The sequence below is a fragment of the Salvelinus fontinalis genome, chromosome 5, assembly GCF_029448725.1.
Source record: "Salvelinus fontinalis isolate EN_2023a chromosome 5, ASM2944872v1, whole genome shotgun sequence".
Taxonomy (NCBI): Eukaryota; Metazoa; Chordata; class Actinopteri; order Salmoniformes; family Salmonidae; genus Salvelinus; species Salvelinus fontinalis.
In genome coordinates, this window is record NC_074669.1 from 57,862,340 (window position 1) to 57,884,349 (window position 22,010).

The 22,010-nt window shown below is 39.4% G+C and overlaps 1 protein-coding gene across 1 annotated transcript; it reads right to left on the bottom strand.

The window, feature by feature from the left end:
* Positions 1-1,781: 1,781 nt before the first annotated feature.
* On the bottom strand, positions 1,782-21,253 carry LOC129855912 (interferon-induced very large GTPase 1-like). Its single transcript, XM_055924023.1, is given in 9 exon segments — positions 1,782-7,047; positions 7,049-7,400; positions 7,633-7,902; positions 8,972-9,241; positions 13,252-13,521; positions 17,202-17,468; positions 17,592-17,858; positions 18,048-18,090; positions 21,101-21,253. Coding segments are annotated over 9 exon segments (5,949 nt in total). The 5' UTR covers positions 21,104-21,253; the 3' UTR covers positions 1,782-2,840.
* Positions 21,254-22,010: the final 757 nt, after the last annotated feature.

Below are 22,010 nucleotides of genomic sequence, written 5' to 3' on the forward strand. Positions count from 1 at the left end.
CCTGTTATAGTAGTGTAGATGTCAGAACACTATACTATCACCAGATAACTGACCTGTTATAGTAGTGTAGATGTCAGAACACTATACTATCACCAGATAACTGACCTGTTATAGTAGTGTAGATGCCAGAACACTATACTATCACCAGATAACTGACCTGTTATAGTAGTGTAGATGTCAGAACACTATACTATCACCAGATATCTGATCTGTTATAGTAGTGTAGATGTCAGAACACTATACTATCACCAGATAACTGACCTGTTATAGTAGTATAGATGTCAGAACACTATCACCAGATAACTGACCTGTTATAGTAGTGTAGATGTCAGAACACTATACTATCACCAGATAACTGACCTGTTATAGTAGTGTAGATGTCAGGACAATATACTATCACCAGATAACTGACCTGTTATAGTAGTGTAGATGTCAGCATTACACTATCACTAGATAACTGACCTGTTATAGTAGTGTAGATGCCAGAACACTATACTATCACCAGATAACTGAACTGTTATAGTAGTGTAGATGTCAGAACTATACTATCACCAGATAAGTGACCTGTTATAGTAGTGTAGATGTCAAAAGAACAGAACAATGCTGCTGAACCTAGTTATCTGTGTGATCAGCAGACAGAGATTTCTCTCTGGTTTTGTGATGAAACAAAGGTATAGTTTTATTTATTCTGCCACTGTGTGTTCTTATTGTCTTGACCTTTAGGACTATATATGACGGTGTCAAAGCATATGAATTAACAGGTTATTGAGCAAACAACGCAATTATCACAACAGGTTGTAAAATTGCTTTTTTTCTGACTCCCTCAGTGATTTTACCCACGCACCACTACTGGTATGATGACTAGTTGTGATTATTAAAGAGAATGAATCTAGTAAACAATTGTTGCAGACGCTGGTTATTTTTCAAATCCCTGATTGAAACTGAAGATTAAATATTGAATTCAGATTTATAGAGGAGTAATGAGACGACTCAAGGAATCTATGATAGGTTCTCCAGGTCCAATATTATTTTAATCCACCACAGTGGAAGGGTTGCACTTCAACAAACACCTTGAAAAAGTCAAGAACTAAATGTATTTTATGTTGCCAACTCACACATCTGTTTGGCCCAAAACCACCCATACATTTGATTCGTTGACATGGGAAGTTTCCTCAGCCGTTACTACCACCGATAATTATAGAGTTGACAGGTGAAAACCACTTAAATATGGCATAAACATGTTTAACAGACAGCTAACATGGCACTAAGAGCATTGACATGGTACTTAATAATACATGTTCGATCTGGTCAACAACTCAGGTTTCAGAATGTCTTGGTCAGTGTATTCACTGGTCCAGAATGAGCAGCAAGAGGAATTTCTCTGTCAGCTTGTCTGTGACCGTACTAAGTGTGGTTTCTGATTTCTGAACAAGAGTGAGGATCGCAAAACAGTATTTACATTCTGATTCACACAGTGCAAGCATATAATATATAGAATATACTGTATAAATATATTGGGTATATATTGGATTAGAATAATTGAGAATATATGTTGATTCAAATTTTGGTCTTCAAAACTATAGAACCAAGGACTACTTATTTTATTCAACACACAACACTACCCTTATACACTTTGGCTTTTTCTCAGTCGTCTGAAAGTCAGTCCTCTCCTTCACTGATCTGCCAATCAGTGCAGATTCAGGGGAGGAGACAAGGAGAGAAGAGTTTTTGAAACAATTGGTCATTTTTATTTCCACAGATGACATAGCAACACCCCCATCTGGTGGTTAATTCTGGTATTTTCTTTATTACCAGGGGCTGATCACATCAATAGAACACAGAACATCAATAGTATTCAGAGCAAGAGCGCTAACTTAGGATCAGTTTAGACTTTTAGATCACATTGAATAAGACTACATGGACAGGGAGGACCTGATCCTAGATCAGCACTTTACTTTGAGACACTTGATACACACTTTGTGTGCCTTTATTTGCATCTAGCTGATTAAAATGGTAGAGAACAGATTCCAAGTGAACAATTAGTGTACATTTTTTTATTGATGTACCGTATTTCTCATTTAAACCAAATAATGTTTTAATTGATTTGTATTCATCATTTGCATTAACTCACGATATGTCTGTAAACTATGTGTTCACTGCAACAACAAAAAAACATTATTTGTAAGTGATAATAATAATAATAAACAAAATTAACTTTGCCCAACTGAAAGTCATTCCCTCCAGCTCTGAGTTCAAACTCACATTATTATCATAATCACTGTATTTGTGGTCATTAACTAGAAACATTTAATCATCATCATTAACAGCAAAAATAAAATCATCAACAACAAGAAAATCATCATCCAGGCATATCCCTCAAGATTGACTTTGAACATTGGGAAATACCTTCAGAACCGGCCACGTCATTAAACAAATCACTATTAAGGTGTGGAAAAAAAAAACATGTTTTAAATCTTCTAAGTAATAATTTTTGATTAAGTAAATTATTGAAAATATAATGAATGTGTAATACCTCTATTTGAAACAAGAAATGCATTTTTCACAATAAAACTTACATTAAGATGAAAACACAGACCTGTAAATTGCTAAGACGTCATATAGTTTATTAATATATTTGTAAATATGACTTTCTGTGATCCAGTTGTGTATTTCCAGATCTGCACATTATTTCAACAACTCTGGGCGACTGGCTCCTCACATTTTGATTCTGTGATATATCCATGTCATGAGAGTTATTTATGGTTGTCAAGTCTTTGAATGTTAAATGATATGTTAACATGTTGGTAAACAACAGTCATTATATACAGTAGAACTCCACTTCATTTCATGTTGAAAGCCTCTTTCAAGCTCTTCATTGCATCACCAGGTTTTAATGCCTTCCAGTCCTCTGGGATATCAGCAAGGAGTGCATTTGTGTCTTTAGCAAATCTCTTATTGAATATGGCCATTACATACTTCCAGTAGTTTGAAGCCTCAATGCTGGGATCTCCAGTTATGATCCAGTCAGGGTAATATTTCCTGTAGTCCTTGTAGGGATGACCATCCTCTCCCGTCACCAGGGGGTGGATGAATAATAAATCACTGGTCACATCAGAGGAACATATGTTAGTTACTAACTTATTTGTAGGTCTGAACATTACTCTATTTAGACCTTTTGGACGATGAATATTTGTAAAGTGTTCAGCATGCTCCTTCCCCCCTGCATCACAGGGTGCACTGCAGAAAGGACATTGCTTGCCGCAGCCAAACAAATTGGTGAACATCTTGTCCTGAGGCTTGAATGGCAGAGATTTGAGTCTCTCTTCAATATCTCTTTTATGGTTGTACGTAACGGCTAGTGACTTCTCCATTTCTCTCACAAACTCTGTGAGGTAGACAGCAAACTGTTTTGTGTCTGCAGTGTTCAGAATCAAGATGGACTCCAGAGCATCCTTGAGGACCAGCTTATCTTCAAGGGCTCTGCAGATGTTCTGAATGAATGTCTTGACATCATTTACATGTTTTGTGCCAGTTGTTTCTCTGATGTTAGAGATTGTGTCAGTGATCATCTTGACTATCTCTGAAATATGTTTCTTCTCCAATTTCTCCAGACTACAGTCCTTTAACAATTGTTGGACAATCTGGTCAAACAGCCAGTTCTTCACAAACTTTTCATAATAGTTAATGTACTCTTTATATTTCTCATATTTTCCATCAGTCAGGAGTTGTTTCAAAATGGAGAACTGGAAAGCCCCTCTTGTGCTGTAATCCTTTGATCCTTTACCTGTCTTCACTTCATCTACCACATCAGGACCAATCATTTTGGTCACATAGTCCTGTACAGCTGGTCGTAAGAGCTTAGAGAACTCCTCAGCTTTCTTTAGGCACTGATCTTGGTTGTGAAATATGTGTTTGAACTCAGTAAGGTACTTGTTCTTAGACAGTTCCAGACACTTCCTTGGGTCATTGAGTGAGATGAAATCATTATGCATCTTCTGGAACTCTCTGGCTGCTCTGCCACAGATGTGTTGTTTGAGAGAAACCTCACATTCCTCACTGATTTTAACATTCTTGTGTTGTTTTATTGTTTCATCAATCTTGTTCAGCAGCTCTTTGATGTAAGTGTCGTGGTAATCTGTTTTGCTTTTCACCTTCTGTGTTATAAACAACTGACACTGTGTTATGATGTCGTCACACAACTCTTGTAGTTTATTCCTGTAATGGTTGATGTCCCAGTGCTTAACTAAGCTCTCAAGTCTCTTCCCTAAACCCCCAGTTTCCAAAACAAATTCTTTTTTACCACAATCCACCAGAATGTTTCCAACCACCATACTATTGACGTGCCCACCCCTTGTTGATAGATTTCCATTTAACATGAGGAAGGCATCCTGAGCCACATCTCTTATTGGGAGTCCTTTAAAGTGTATCTCAGACAGAGTGTTTTTCCACATGATTTCAAACTCTTTACTGAGTTCCTCATCTGATAGAACAGATTATTTCTCTCTACAGTTCTGCAGCAGAGTCAGAACCTTCTTTTCCATTGTACTTGCCTGAGAACTTTTGATGTTGTTCATTTCTGTCATTCCCTCTTTGATTTCAACAGCTCCATGCAGTGTGTTCTTCACTGTGTTTTCTGTCTCTCGTCTCAGTGTTTTGGCACTGGACACAAAGTCCTCCTTGTATTTTTCCACCAGATTGACATGGCCATCTTGCTTTTCAAAGTATTTCACTAGATTGTCTTGGATTTCCTTTTCTCCCAATGAAAGCTTCCTAGATGCTTCTATCATGAAGTCTTGTAGCACATCTCTTATGGACCTCTGGGGATCTTGATCTGTCATTCCAATATTGGATATTTTAGTTTCAGCACTCACCATCCATGTATACATCTCCTTCTGGAAGGTCCATTCCCAACCATTGTACTCAGAGCATAATTTGGAGTACGCATCTGCAACCAAGCTGTTTCTGAAACTGAAGATGAATTTCTCAAATTTCACAGACTCCCACAAGCTTTGTGTCCACTTCAGGAAATGTGTCATGTCATCATTACTCTGGCAATTTCTGAAATCTTTCATCAAGGTCTTCTTGAAGTCATACACAGCCTCACTGTATCCAGCATTGACTGGAGCCATAGGGGGAGTCCCATGCCAGAGTCCTGGGATATAGCAGCTGCTTGTGTCTGGATGATATTCCATCACGTCAGTGAACTTGGTGATATTCTCCTTCTTCTCCATTCTGGCTGCTGCCTGGGTCATTTCATTCAACTGTTCCAACAACTTCTTTCTGTCCCTCATGTTGTTGTCATGAGCAGACATGTCTGACACATTCTGGTACACAAAATGACATACTGGCTTCTTCCCCACTTCCTTCATCCTGATAAAAGCATGAACAACAATCTGTAGAATGTCTTTCATCTCTGTGGAGTTCTCCATGGCGATGTTGATGATAGTGACATCACTGAGTCCTATCACCAGTGTGGCCAGTTCATTGTCATGTTCATAGCTGTCATCTAGTTGAGCCAACTCTGGTGATTTCAACCCCTCTGTGTCAATGATCATGATGAAGTCACATTTCAGCTCCTCCTTGAGTTCTTTGTTGACTTTAATCAGTAGCATGAAGGCCCCTCTGGTGCATCTTCCACTGCTGACAGCAAACTGGACACCAAACATGGTGTTGAGGAGAGTGGACTTCCCAGTACCTTGGTCCCCTAAAACTGTCACAACCCAGATCTTGCTGTTAGAGTCCACAAGAGTATGAAGCTGAGTCAGAACAGCTGACATCCATTTCAGAGGGATATTTGATGCATCTCCATCCACAAGCTCAATGGGGAAACCATCCAACAGCATCTGAGCACACAATCCAGGGAGATGCTCCATCTGTTTCCTTTGAGGACTGTCTTCAGGGAGGGAGCAGGAAGCTTCATATAACTGGCCCAACTCACGCAGGAAGTGTTCAAGACCCAAGGAACAGTCAGATAATTGCTTATCCAAATCTTTAATGTCGTCTTTTTTCTCCGGAGAATTTTGGCAAAGATCTTTGTACTGGTTCCGCAAAGCAGACAGGTTCTGACGTGACAGATTGTCCAGATTTATCCTCATCCATTTGAGGAAATAGGAATGCTCAGGTCCTGATCTTGACATTCCGAAAATGAAGCTTGCCATTACATCTGACATGTCACATGTATATTGTTTCTTTCTCAGCTCTTTCTCCTTTTTCTTCAGAGAGCTCTTGTAGTGTTCAATGTCTTGATCCCCTTGTTTTCTCAGTCTACATCTCTCTTTCTCCAACTGGGAAAGCTCTTTCCAGATTGTTCCTTGTAAGGGTAGCTGTTTGTCTTTGAATTTGATTGTGTCTTTGATGTTCCTGGTGATTTCATCTGCCATCTTCCTGGCACTCTGACACTCATCACTGTCTTCATCAACCAGAATCCCAAACTGATGAGCCACGTCAACCATGTTTTCAATTGTCAATCTGTTTTTTCTTTTTTCAATGATGTCACCCACAGATGACTGCAGGGTTTTGACAAATTCTGCATCATTCTGCTTCTTCTTCACAATCAAATTTGTTGGGTTGATACTGTAGTTTGTGATCATTTTCTTCAATGTGTCCACCCTGAATGTTTTATTCTGAGAGTTGACAACCAGAAGTATCTCTGCTTTTGTGATTTTTCCTTCCAAAACCTTGAGATCTGACTCCAAATCATCAATGAAAATGTAAACTGCAGCTGATGTTTGACACAGAAAGGAGAACTGTGTTTCAAAGGACCTGATGTCTCCTCTGAGATTGGCCACCGCCACAGGCTCTGTGAACATGTCTATGTTTCTGTTCCCACATGGAAAGTACCAGCTGATTTCAACCAGATCATCTGAGATTCTATGAGGGACGTCACCACATTCCATATCATGATGAACAAAAGTGTCATGGTACTGTTGAGGGTTACTAAGCAACTTGTTCAAAATATGAGACTTGGACAAGCTGCTCTCTCCTATCCTAACAAAGGACACCATAGGAATATCAGAGACAACAATTCTGTCCTCCACAAACACATGAACACATGGACATTTTCTGGACCAACTCCTGCTGCAGGAAACCATCTGAACACAGAAACAGGGCAGTTATCAGGTCCAGTGGATTAATTACATTGCTGGTATCAGTGTCAGTGGTCAGGTTGTCTACACCACAATAGGAAACATCCTGGTCAGTGGTCAGACATTTCACACTCCTAGCATTCACATTTGCCATCATTAATTTCTTCAGGAACGCCCCTGGAAGTGACTGCATAGTGGTAAGAGGTTCATCTGATGTAGTATCAGCATTTATCTCAAGGACAGTACTTAACGTCAGCTTGTTTTCATAATGATCTTCTAGTCCAGTCTTTGACAACAGCTCCTTGAGACAGGATCCTGTAGATAGAAAGGAAGATCAGGAAAAAGAAATGATCCAGGAAATTCACCATCAAAAATGTATTTTTTAGTCTACGCCACTCCGACATTCCTGTCAAAACAACAGTTTGTTGATTACTTTTTTCAAATCCAATGTATTTTCCATGTCACAATACGTTGACAAATTATGTTTAAATATAGTTGATTCGACCAGTCTTTGCCCAGAAAATACTTTAGTAGTGTACTTCCTTACCTGTGGTGAAGGTTGTTGACACATGGTGACTTTGCTTTCCATTTCCCAGCACAGTGCAGACAGTGACTGAGTATTCAGTAGCAGGTTTCAGGTCAGAGAGAGTGATGCTGTGTGAAGATGTGGTAGTGGTGTGTGGTTCTGTCCCTGGACAGTGGTAGGAGATCTGGTAATGATGTTGGGTTTGGTCCAATCCTGGTGGCTGGTTCCAGCTAACAGCAGCTGATGTGATGTCCACTGAGTCAATAGTCAGCTGGTCTGGAGCAGGAAGTACTAAGGGAAAATACATTATTGTTAGTGTTACAATTTAACTGCAGAAATATATTACAGGAGTAAAAGTAGAATAGTAGAAAAAGCCAGCTTGCAATTCCTTTCGATATGGATAAGCAATATGCAATAACAGAAGTCACACAACATGGTCTATAATGTAGATATCCTGAATGGTCAGTCCATGCATCCATAGCTCTGTCTATGCATTTGAGTGGTTACATTTCTCCAGGCCCATCCCTCAGCTCTTTACCAAAACAGAGGCGGGGTGCTCTGCTTTGTTATTGTTTCAATGAAGGATTCTCACTTTAAATGAGATGTAAGTACTGCTTGGATAGCTCCATCTGAACAACTGGCTTAATCCCATCCTTTAACTTTAGTTGTTGGTTCAGTTAGAGACATCCAATTAATGCGCTATTTATTGTATTTCAAAAGAGATATTGAATTGTGTTTGGTTGTCAACTCAGTCACATAGCAACATTTTAATGTGATTTATCTTCTGCCTGGATAGTTCCATCTGTGCCACTGTCTGGCTTTAATTTCAGTTTGTCTACAAATTAATAATTGCAATGTGGTAGTCACGTCTACATCTCAACCAGAAGTCGAAGTTAAAGAACTTGACTGAATCAAACTTTAAATGCCCCTGAAATGAAGTTTGATTTGATTTAGTCACATTTTTTTACTTAGATTTTTTGGCAACTGACATATATCATAGCAAAGAAGGATAAAACCCTGGGAGACAAAAGGGTAGATCAACTCTCAGGTAGGAGGTGCTTCCCAGCTGATTGTTTATTCTGAAGGTGGATATTACATTGAAGAGCTGACATTGTTTTGAAGGTACAAATCCAACATATTTTACAAAAAGGTTTTTCTATGTTGACATTTGGTTACCATGATGACATAATCCTGGAGTAGAATTACTCCCCTCAAAAAAACAGTTTGTTGATTACTTTTTTCAAGTCCAATGTATTTTCAACATAGATTCTATGTCACAATACGTTGACAATTTACGTTTAAATAAAGTTGATTCAACCAGATTTTTCCCAGACAATACTTAAGTAGGGTACTTCCTTACTTGTGGTGAGGGTTGTTGATACCAGTTGACTTTGCTTTCCATTTTCCAGCACAGTGCAGACAGTGACAGAGTACTGAGTACCACCTTGCAGGTCAGAGAGAGTGATGCTGTGTGAAGATGTGGTAGTGATGTGTGGTTCTGTCCCTGGACAGCGGTAGGAGATCTGGTAATGATGTTGGGTTTGGTCCAATCCTGGTGGCTGGCTCCAGCTAACAGCAGCTGATGTGGTGTCCACTGAGTCAACAGTCAGCTGGACAGGAGCAGTGGGTACTAAGGGGAAATACACTTTTGTCAGGGCTATTGTTTATCTCTAGAAACTACAGAAGGAAAAGTAGAATAGTACTTGAAAAATAAGCTTGCAATTCCTTTTAATAAGGGAAGAAATAAGCAAAGGCAGAAGTCAGAACAGAGGTCAGATATGTAATGTAAAAAAAATGAAGAGTTTCTGCTATATTCATTAATTAATATAAATGAAAAGAATGGTGTAATTCTAAATCCTCTCCAGAATAACAAGTGTTTAATACTGTACTACTGATAACGTTAAAGCAAGCAGATCAATTCCTATGACATAATGACTCACAGGAACGGAATAATAATAATTGTTTTATTTAACCTTTATTTAACCACGTAGGCCAGTTGAGAATAAGTTCTCACTTACAAATGCGACCTGGCCAAAATAAAGCAAAGCAGTGCGACAAACAACAACACAGCGTTACACATGGAATAAACAAATGTACAGTCAATTACAAAATAGAAAAGTCTATATACAGTGTGTGGAAATGAGGTAAGATTAGGGAGGTAAGGCAATAAATAGGCCATAGTGGCGAAATAATTACAATTTAGCAATTAAACACTGGAATGATAGATGTGCAAAACATGGATTTGCAAGTAGATATAGTGGGGTACAAAGGAGCAAGATAAACAAATAAATACAGTATGGGGATGAGGTAGTTGGGTGGACTATTTACAGATGGGCTATGTACAGGTACAATGATATGTAAGCTGCTCTGACAGCTGGTGTTTAAAGTTAGAGAGGGAGATATGAGTCTCCAGCTTCAGTGACTTTTGCAGTTCGTTCCAGTCATTGGCAGCAGAGAACTGGGAGGAAAGGCGGCCAAAGGAGGAATTGGCTTTGGGGGTGACCAGTGAGATATACCTGCTGGAACAAGTGCTACGGGTGGGTGCTGCTATGGTGACCAGTGAGCTGAGATAGGCGGGGCTTTACCAAGCAAAGACTTATACTACCCACCACTGCGACCTGTATGCTCTCGTTGGCTGGCCCTCGCTTCATATTCGTTGCCAAACCCACTGGCTCCAGGTCATCTATATGGGGCTTTGGTGACAAAAACGGATGGCACTGTGATAGACTGCATCCAATGTGCTGAGTAGAGTGTTGGAGGCTATTTTGTAAATGACATCGCCGAAGTCAAGGATCGGAAGGATAGTCAGTTTTACGAGGGTATGTTTGGCAGCATGAGTGAAGGATGCTTTGTTTGCGAAATAGGAAGCCGATTCTAGATTTCATTTTGGATTGGAGATGCTTAATATGAGTCTGGAAGGAGAGTTTACAGTCTAACCAGACACCTAGGTATTTGTAGTTATCCACATATTCTAAGTCAGAACCATCCAGAGTAGTGATGCTAGACGGGCGGGCAGGTGCGGGCAGCGATCGGTTGAAGAGCATGCATTTAATTTTACTTTCATTTAAGAGCAGTTGGAGGTCACGGAAGGAGTGTTGTACGGCATTGAAGCTCGTCTGGAGGTTAGTTTACACAGTCTCCGAAGAAGGGCCAGAAGTATGCAGAATGGTGTCTGCGTAGAGGTGGATCAGAGAATCACCAGCAGCAAGAGCGACATCATTGATGTATACAGAGAAGAGAGTCGGCCCGAGAATTGAACCCTGTGCCACCCCCATAGAGACTGCCAGAGGTCCGGACAACAGGCCCTCCGATTTGACACACTGAACTCTATCTGAGAAGTAGTTGGTGAACCAGGCGAGGCAGTCATTTCAGACGCCAAGGCTATTGAGTCTGCCGATAAGAATGCGGTGATTGACAGAGTTGAAAGCCTTGGCCAGGTCGATGAATACGGCAGCACAGTATTGTCTTTTATCGATGGCGGTTATGATGCCGTTTAGGACCTTGAGCGTGGCTGAGGTGCACCCATGACCAGCTCGGAAACCAGATTGCATAGCGGAGAAGGTACTGTGGGATTCGAAATGCTTTGTTAACTTTTCTTTCGAAGACCTTAGAGAGGCAGGGTAGGATAGATATAGGTCTGTAACAGTTTGGGTCTAGGGTGTCTCTGCTTTTGAAGAGGGGGATGACCGCGGCAACTTTCCAATCTTTGGGGATCTCAGACGATACAAAAGAGAGTTGAACAGGCTAGTAATAGGGGTTGCAACAATTGCGGCGGATAATTTTAGAAAGAGAGGGTCCAGATTGTCTAGCCCAGCTGATTTGTAGGGGTCCAGATTTTGCAGCTCTTACAGAACATCAGCTATCTGGATTTGGGTGAAGGAGAAGCTGGGGAGGCTTGGGCGAGTAGCTGTGGGGGGTGCAGAGTTGTTGACCGGGGTATTAGTGCTTTCGCAAAGTATTCAGACCCCTTAACTTTTCCACATTCTGTGACGTTACAGCCTTTTTCTAAAATGTTTTAAAGAATTTTTTCCCCCCTTGTCAATCTACACACAATACTCCATAATGACAAAACATTTTTTTTTTTTTTATATTACACATTTGATGAAAAAAACAACTGAAACATCACATTTACATTAATACTCAGACCCTTTACTCAGTACTTTGTTGAAGCAGCTTTGGAAGTGATTACAGCCTCGAGTCTTCTTGGGTATGACGCTACAAGCTTGGCACACCTGTATTTGGGAAGTTAATCCCATTCTTTTTAGATCTTCTCAAGCCCTGTCAGGTTGGATGGGGGGCGTCAAAGCACAGCTATTATCAGGTCTCTCCAGAGATGTTCGATCGGGTTCAAGTTCAGGCTCTGGCTGGGCCACTCAAGGACATTCACAGTCGTGTTCCGAAGCCACTCCTGCGTTGTCTTGGCTGTGTGCTTAGGGTCGTTGTCCTGTTGGAAGGTGAACCTTCCACCCAGTCTGAGGTCCTGAGCGCTCTGGAGCAGGTTTTCATCAAGGATCTTTCTGTACTTTGCTCCGTTAATCTCTTCCTCGATCATGACTAGTCTCCCAGTCCCTGCCGCTGAAAAACATCCCCACAGCATGATGCTGCCACCAACATGCTTCACCGTAGGGATGGTGCCAGGTTTCCTACAGACGTGACAATTCGCATTCAGGCCAAACAGTTCAATCTTGGTTTCATCAGACCAGAGACTCTTGTTTCTCATGGTCTGAGAGTCCTTTAGGTGGCTCTTGGCAAACTCCAAATGGGCTTTCATGTGCCTTTTACTGAGGAACGGCTTCCGTCTGGACAATCTAACATAAAGGCCTGACTGGTGGAGTGATGCAGGGCTGGTTGTCCTTCTGGAAGGTTCTAACATCTCCACAGAGGAACTCTGGAGTTCTGTCAGAGTGACCATCGGTTTCTCGGTCACCTACCTGACTAAGGCCCTTCTCCCCTGATTGCACAGTTTTGGCCAGCTCTAGGAAGAGTCTTGGTGGTTCCAAACTTCTTCCATTTAAGAATGATAGAAGCCACTGTGTTCTTGGGGACCTTCAATGCTGCAGACGTTTTTTGGAACCCTTCCCCAGAACTGTGCCTCGACACAATCCTGTTTCCGAGCTCTATGGACAATTCCTTCCACCAAATGGCTTGGTTTTTGCTCTGACATACACTGTCAACTGTGGGACCTTATATAGACAGGTGTGTGCATTTCCAAATCATGTCCAATCAATTGAATTTACCACAGGTGGACTACAATCAAGTTGTAGAAACATATCAAGGAGGACCAGTGGAAATAGGATGCACCTAAGCTCAATTTCAAGTCTCATAGCAAAGAGTCTGAATACCTATGTAAATAAGGTATTTGTTTTTTATTTGTAATAAATTTGCAACAAATTCTCAACCATTTTTTGCTTTGCCATTATGGGGTATTGTTTGTAGATTGACAAGCAAAATATATTAAATCCATTTTAGAATAAGGCTGGAATGCAACAAAATGTGGAAAAAGTCAGGTGGTCTGAAAACTTTAAGAATGCACTGCATAAACAACTTTTACTAATTTCACAACCAAACTGCATTTTGAGATCTGGGGAATTCACATAGTCATTTTGATAACCAGAAATAATTCTTAAGTAGGGTAATTACCTGTGGTGAAGGTTGTTAACACCAGTTGACTTTGCTTTCCATTTCCCAGCACAGTGCAGACAGTGACTGAGTATTCAGTAGCAGGTTTCAGGTCAGAGAGAGTGATGCTGTGTGAAGATGTGGTAGTGATGTGTGGTTCTTTCCCTGGACAGCGGTAAGAGATCTGGTAATGATGTTGGGTTTGGTCCAATCCTGGTGGCTGGTTCCAGCTAACAGCAGCTGATGTGGTGTCCACTGAGTCAACATTCAGCTGCTCTGGAGCAGGAAGTACTAAGGGAAAATCAATACATTATTGTCAGGGTTACAGTTTAAGTCCAGATATACACTGAGGGTACAAAACATTAAGGATACCTGCTCTTTCCATGACAGACTTTCTATGACAGACCAGGTGAATCCAGATGAAAGCTATGATCCTTTTTGATGTCACTCGTTAAATATACTTCAATCCGTGTAGATGAAGGGGGAGGAGACATGTTAAAGGATTTTCAAGCCTTGAGATAATTGAGACGTATTTTATGTGTGGCATTCAGAGGGTGAATGGGCAAGACAGAAATATTTAAGTGCCTTTAAACAGGGTATGTTCCAGGAGCATAAGTTTGGGTCAAGAACTGCAATGCTATTGAGTTTTTCACGCTCAACAGTTTCAAGTGTGTATCAAGAATGTTCCACCACCCAAAGGACATCCAGCCAACTTGACCCAACTGTGGGAAACATTTGGCCAGTCAACTTCGGCCAGCATCCCTGTGGTACGCTTACCACACAATGTTGAGTCTACGACCCAACGTATTGAGGCTCTTCTGAGGGAAAAATGTTTTGTACACTCAAATGTAATGAAATGTTTAATAGATGTTCCACTTGACATTTCTCAAAAATTGTATAATCAGAAAAATGTAAAACTTGTAAAAAAAAAAGAAAGTCCTCAAGCCTTTGATAAAGACATACATAACTTCCTTTCAGATAATAGCTCAACTAGGCCTCTTTCAGCCTCCCCAACAGTACAACATCTCTTGATTAGGCTGCTAGGTGTTTCACTAAGATTGCTGTAATATTTTAAGATGTTCTAGCTAGGGATGTGGAGGTCATGACATTTTGTCAGCTGGTTATGCAATCATTATGGAAATCATCCATGGTTATAGTCAGTAAGAAACTGCTAGCCACTGGCTGCTAACAGCTGACAACTGCTAACTGGCAAGCACAAAAAGTGAAGAGCTTCGGGAGTAGACTCCAAGAAATCGCCCTCTAGTGGTGCAAGTAAGAACTGCTGAAAATGCACAGTCAAAGATGAGAATAATTATTCTGTCAAAGGAAGTAATTTTTTAGAATCGAAATAGAGGCATACTAAGACCAAATAAATGTGACGTGTAAATGATAACTCATTTAGTACAGGAAATAAATACATGTATTACAATGCTGGAAGTGAATCCTCGAATTAAACAATTAACTATGCAAATGAGCAAAAGCTGTGTACATAAAGGAAATAGACGCCTGGCTCAAAAAGAAGCCTGGCTCTGATAATTGCCTGTTGTGTCCAGTGATATATGCAAATAAACGCCTGGGATATGATGCATAGCTTTGCAATATCTATATATATTTTTTTTAAGTCAAAATAATTGAATATACACCCTCACAATAATCAATGATTTATGTTAGGAGGACTAAAGAAACATTATGATATGAAGACAATGTATTTCAGAAGAACAGAAGATTTGACCTACTGTATGTTATCTGGCCATGTGCCATGCCATAGACTGTAGGCTTGCTCATTTAGCAGACAAGATATGCTTAAGTCCTGTGCGATTATTTTATATTATATAAATTTATAGTAAGAAGAATATAATTGAACTTAGCTGAATAAAATAGAGAAGATATTTTTCCCAATCCAGAGCCAAGTGGCTATGTTGAGCGTAAAAGTGATCATTTGAAACAGGTCCTATATGCTAGATTTAAAGTTATTTGGCAACTTTAGTTGTGAACTATAGAAACCTTAGAATGTCTTAGAAATCAAAACATATATGGGCTGCATGATAGGACTATAGGGACAGAGTGCAAGCAAAAAAGCTTCAGACTGCCCACACTGTTCTCTCATCAATTCCCTATTCCCTATCATCAAGTCCCTATTTTCACCCATCAGACTATTCTCAATTTAATCTTGCCTTTACAATACTGAACAAAAATATAAAAGCAACATGTAAAGGCAACATTGGTCCCATGTTTCATTCGTTGGAATAAAATATCCTAGAAATGTTCCATTCGTACAAAAAGCTAATTTCTCTCAAATTTGTTTACATCCCTGTCAGTGAGTATTTATCCTTTGCCACCTGACAGGCGTAGCATTAAACAGCATGACAGGCATGGCATTAAACAGCATGATCATTACACAGGTGCTGGGGCAATATTGGGCCACTATAAAATGTGCAGTTTTGTCACAACACAATGCCACAGATGACTTTTGAGGGATTGTGCAATTAGCATACTGACTGCAGGAATGTCTACCAGAGATGTTGACAAATAATTGAATGTTCATATTTCTACCATAAGCCGCTTTCAACATCGTTTTAGAGATTTTTGCAGTACTTCCAACCGGCCTCACAATCACAGACCACGTGCGATCACGTTAGCCCAGTGCCTCCACATCGGTCTTCTTCACCTGTGGGATTGTCTGAGACCAGCCACCTGGAGAGCTGATGAAACTGAGGAGTATTTCTGTCTGTAATAAAGCCCTTTTGTGGGGAAAAACTCATTCTGATTGGCTGGGCCTGGCTCCCAAGTGGGTGGGCCTGGCTCCCAAGGGGGGGCCTGGCCCCTGCCCAGTCTTGTGAAATCCATAGATTAGGGCCTAATGAATTTATTTAAATTGACAGATTTCCTTATATGAACTTTAACTCAGTAAAATGATTTAAATTGTTGCATTTATATTTTTGTTCAGTATAATACGTCAAATCTGTTTCGATTTCAGTAGCTGTGTGTGGTTAAAATCACAGGGGAAGCCCCCCCCCCACCCCCCTCAAAGTAATGTTTCAGAAATGTTTGGATCACTAAACAACTATTGATTTAGAACCATAGAGAGTTATCGGAAGTCGCAAAGAAAACAGGAGCTACCTTTACTATTTCAGCAACATTTCAACATCATATCACCTGTGCAAAGTCTATTACAGTGACACATATGATATGGCTGTTGTAATGACTGTTCACGAGCATCAAAGTTGTAATTCCGCTAGGGACCTGTTTTCATCGCATTATGTCTCCAGTCAATAACCTGTACAGTGGGTGTGTTTTCACCTGTGTTCCCATTTAATTAGCATCTAAATAAATAATTAAACCAATTTCCGTAGTTCTGAAACATAAGTAAGGCTCAGGTTTTTGCAGATGCAACGAGTTTACGAATGGTGATATGATACGAGGTCATGATTCATAAGTTGACTGTTTATAGATGTGATAGGTAAAGACCTTTAAGAGTTTAATTGAAGAGATGGTAACTCTGTAAAGAACCGCTCTCGTGGTGCCCCAAATCCTAATGAGTTAAGTATTACATGATTCATTTTATTGGGTAACAATGAAATATAGTTCATTGATTAGTTTAACATTAATCTGAGGACTGTTATCTAAGTCAAGTCACTACACTGTCCATGGTTCTGATTTGATGATGTTGAAAGGTCATGTAACTGTGTGTTACTGTACATGCAATATGCCACAACAGCCCTATTTCTACCTTAACATTTTAGTTCACCTCATATTCACAAATATTTATCACTTAAACATTTAATAAAATGTTTATAGCCTTAAGGGTGGACAAGTAGAATAAAGCTAAGACTTTAGATATGGGAGGGAAAAACACACACAAAAAAAACAGATCACTAACAAAAAAACAAAAATGTTATTTGTAAAGTAACAAAATCTCTCTAGTTACTGGTAAAGAGATAATGAGCTGTAATTGGGGGAAGAGCTCTTACTAGTGCAGACTGTTGTAGAGACAGATTCACTCTGTTCCCCATTGCTCAGCACAGTTGTAACACTAACAGTGTACTCAGTACCAGGTTGCAGGTTTGAGAAAGTTTTGTGGCAGTCGTCAGTAATGGCTGTGAGGGTGTCTGTTCCTGGGATGCAGTTGGATATGAAGAAGTGCTGTGGGACTTTCTCCATCCCTTCAGCCTTGGACCAGTGGAGAGTGAATGAGGTATCTCCCAAATGGTCTATCTTTAAATCTCTGGGTGGGACCACTGGAACAAAAACCAAGACTTGTTTAGAATAGAGGATGTGCTGTTTTTGACAGAGTCCAAACATGTCTCTAGTAATGAATGACTGATGTAGTCTGAATAAAAACACAAGTTAGCCTACTGTACCTGTGGATAGGGATGCTGAGACCCATCTGCTTTGTCTTCCATCTTCTCCCTCTGTAGCCATGTTGAACTGGTACTTTTCACCAGGTTTGAGACTGCTTATTTCAAGATGATGCCCACCTTTCACTCTTGTTGAGCTTGTTTCACCGTCACACCCCCAGGTCACTCTGAATGTCTGTGGTCCTGTCAGCCCCTGAGGAGAACTCCAGCTCAGAGACACAGAATCTAATGTCAGCAACAGGACCTGGAAGTCACCAGGAGGGGACAGCACTGGTGAAGGAATAATGAGAGAGAGAGAAACCAGACTTTATTGAAAATAAAATTACATAAACAAATGTGTATTATTCATCCCAGCAGTAAAGGGACAACAATTTATATCTTAGTAAATGTATCATCTTAAATGTAGATTTAAATTAAATAATATAGTTTGTGTCAGTTTATTCTGTGTTCCATACCTACCATCATCTAAGGACAGCATTGCGTGCTGGTCGCCATAACAACTCTTAAAGTGTGGGAACAAAATAAGAATCAGTCATTTCTTTAACAACATAGAAATTGTTACTTTGCTAAATGTACAAAATATATTTTAAAGTCAAGACACATCAACTGCTTTTGACTTACAGGTAACCTACAAAATAAAGGAAACACTAGAGTAAATGAGATACAAAGTATTTACACACAGGTGTGGTTCCTGAGTTAATTAAGCCATTAAAACATCCCATCATGCTTTGGGTCATGTATAAAAATGTCCAGTTGCCCATTATTTTGGCTACAATGGCTAGAAGAGATCTCAGTGACATTGAAAGAGGGATCTGTCTCAAAGGAGCATAAGGGCTTTAAAGGGTGTGTGTCTGTCACCAGATCTCAAACCAACTGAACACTTATAGGAGACTCTGGAGCCACGCCTGAGGCAGCGTTTTACACCACAATCAACAAAACACCAAATGATGGAATTTCTCATGGAAGAAAGGTGTCGCATCCCTCCAATAGAGTTCCAGACTATTCTAGAACGTATGCCAAGGTGTATTGAAGCTGTTCTGGCTCATGGTGGCTCCTTGTTAAGATACTTTATGTTGGCAGATACCTGTATATTCCTTTACAGCGTTCCCACTTATATGGGCACTGAAGTTCTCCTGAATGTTTTGCAACGGTGAAGGAGAGTGTGCCAGGAAACGAGCACAATTGCAGGTTTCATTGTATTCTAAAAAAAATTATGTTTGGATAAAACACTGACGGTGTTGTCACCCATTGCAACAATAGTTCTGTTGATACGGTACCTGACCTAACTTTTCAGCATCCTCAGAACTGTACTGTACAACCCTGAGTAATGAAACAAGATAAAACAGTAGCTACCTGTCTTGTAATGGTAACCTAGGCTATCTTGTAATGGTAGCCAAAGATGAAATAAATAAACAAGTTTAGCCCACTTTATATAAATAAATTATAGTCGTTATGTAATTAGGCTATTTCGTTGTCTTTTTCATGTCGGTCATCTTTTAGGAAATTGTATTAGGCGGGTCATTCCTACAATGTGGTGCCTTTTGGACCTCATAACTTTTGGAGAAAAAAATAATATATTTTGTAGTATTCTATCAGAAAAAGGACATGTATGACTGAGCAAGTTTGAGCTAGCACAATGGTGGACACTTGAACAGGATTTTAACTTCTCTATCAAACATTTTGACATTTGGTGAATTTTCTCTATTTAACCTAACAGGGTAGACATGTATGAGTGGGACATACAGACTAACATCATGAAAAATAGATACAACTGAGTGTTTATATTTATGTAGATTTAGACCATTGTTTTCACACAAAAGAAATTATTTCCTGAATGTGGTGTCATTTTAGGAAAGGGTGGTTTTCTTAAATGGAGATTTACAACAAACTAACAGGGTGGAAAGTGATATCAGGGACACAGCGAACATCTTAAACACAATAATAATTAATGCAATAATACAAATAATTTAAAAAACATTATTGATGAGAGAAGGACTATAAAATAATGAAGAAAGATACAATATTGTATTGCTTATATTTCTTGCGGAAGTTGATGAATAACACCCAGGGACACAGCAAAAACACTTTCATCCACTGAAGAATAGTGTTCAAAATACATACGATTCCCTTTCAGGATGCATATTTTAGTTTTTAAGGACCTTATATTTAAAGCATTTTGGAATCCACATTTGAAACGAAATAAAAAGTGATATTTCCTGGAGACAGAAAACGCACTGCGTTGTAGAAATGACCCAGGCCTAGGCTAGACACCTATCCGCCCGAACCTTGTCATAGCTAGACAGGATACAGTTTATGTATAATTGACGTCAAAGTTGTACCTTTCTAGCCCAAATGTTCCAACCTGCCCCAACCATAGAGAAAAATAGAGGCCTCTAGTGGCCAAAGATATATGTTATAAATGAGCAGCGCCAATGAGGGATTTCATCGTATTAATGTAGTCAACTGGGTGGGACTTACAACTTCACTGGCTGAAGAAGTAAATGTACTACTTTAAAACGGAGATACCCTCATGGCGCTGGCCATGATTTCAGATGTTAAATGGCATAGATACAACGTTGAGTCCTCTATCTATCTCCATGGTTCCACCTTCAACACCAAAATTGTCTGCATTTTTACCGTTTTTACGCATGCGTTTTGTCTGGGTTGACTGGGAGCAGCTGCTACGGGAAGTCATAGGCCATGTCTGAAATCTACATACTATATAGAACGTACTGTTTAGTAAAAATTAATGCAGTAAGTAAATACCTGAGTGTAAAGAGGATTCTCTTCGTCGAAATCTACCACAGCCGAAATTAGTATAAAATCCTGGTATTTAAAGTACTCACTTTTAGAAATGTTACATTATTTTCCTCATTTCACATTGTTATGTTTGTTCCTTATATAATAACAAACCGGGGCGTAGGTTTAACTACTTTTAATGAACATATACTTCAGCTAGAAAACTCTGTTTAGCCATGCAAGGAATTCTTTAACCCGCATAGCCTGCTGGGTAACGTAGTCTAAATTTTATTAACACATAACAACACACACATAATATAAAAGTCCCTATTTTCGCCCATTCTAAAATGCCTACTAATTAAAAGCAAGTATGGGTATACACTGAACAAATGTAACGGAACTCAATTCTGCTTATAGCGCAGTCAATGACATGACCTCCTTTCAAAGTGTGGAAGAAATACACTGAATACACTCGATTTCCTGTTGTTTCTTTCAACATAAGAATGTATTCTTTTAGAATAAATATATTAATATATCGGCATAATAGATGACATATTAGCGTCAGATCGCTGTGTAAAAGAGAACACGTTTCGTAGACTTCTTTGTGCGCCCTCCGCCATACTGGGCCTAGTTGGGTATTCTATATTTTTACCTGCCATTTATTAGCAAGAAGTTGAGCATCGGCCTTATTATCTTCACGTTTCGTTGGGATAAATAAGAAGTGACGCCTAAAGATCTGACACCTGACTTATATAATACAAATATTAACCTACCATTTCTCCTGCTGTCGAGCAGTCTCGGGTGAAGCTACATAAAATAGTTGTCGAATTTACTTTCAGTTTCTTACAGGAAATAACTTCGATAAACTACCTCCCCCCGTAAAAAAACACGTCTACGTTTTCTAAGAGGCAGAGTATGTAGTTCTGATATTTGTCATTTTTGTGGTGTCAAAAATGGAGTCAAACTAATTAAAAACATCTGGAAATAACAAAACAGCTTATACATCTTGGCACTCTATTTAAAATATTTATTACACATGAAAATATTTTATAAAGATGAAATGTCTTCAGCTCTTGGTTAAATGCTGTTAACATACAAACAAACAGACCAGAAAACATACAGTATTCTTCCTTGTTTTTTTGTCATTCCTGTGACAGTTGTAATCCTTTCGTTGTTCCTCCAGGTGGGAGCAGAGGTCTTTGTGGAGCTGATGGTCCTAAAACGTTGTCAGAATGCAGACATGATACGAGTGAAGAAGCTCAGGGATGATTTCAAAGCGGTACAGAGACCAGATAAAATATTCATTATATTCAATGCGTTTATGAAATAAAGAGAGTGGTCACAGAGATGAAATGACAGAACTTATTTTCTCTCAACCTGCTCTTTCTACACCTTTTTCCCTCTCTCTTTCATCTCTCTCTCTCCCTCCATCCTTTTTCTTTCCATTTCCTCTCTATTTATTCAGACTTATTGTAGTTTATTTGGGAACATTCACCAAAATAATGTTCAAGAGTTGTATTTATTTTCTATGTTTTCATTTATTTTCCTATAAACAATTGTTCTTTTAAAAAGTATTCAATTATAAATCGTGTACATCTTTGTTTAATGTTTAACAGATTAATCGAAATAGGTTGCATGCACTTTTCTACAATAAAAGAATGCTGAGATTTTGAACAAAGAATC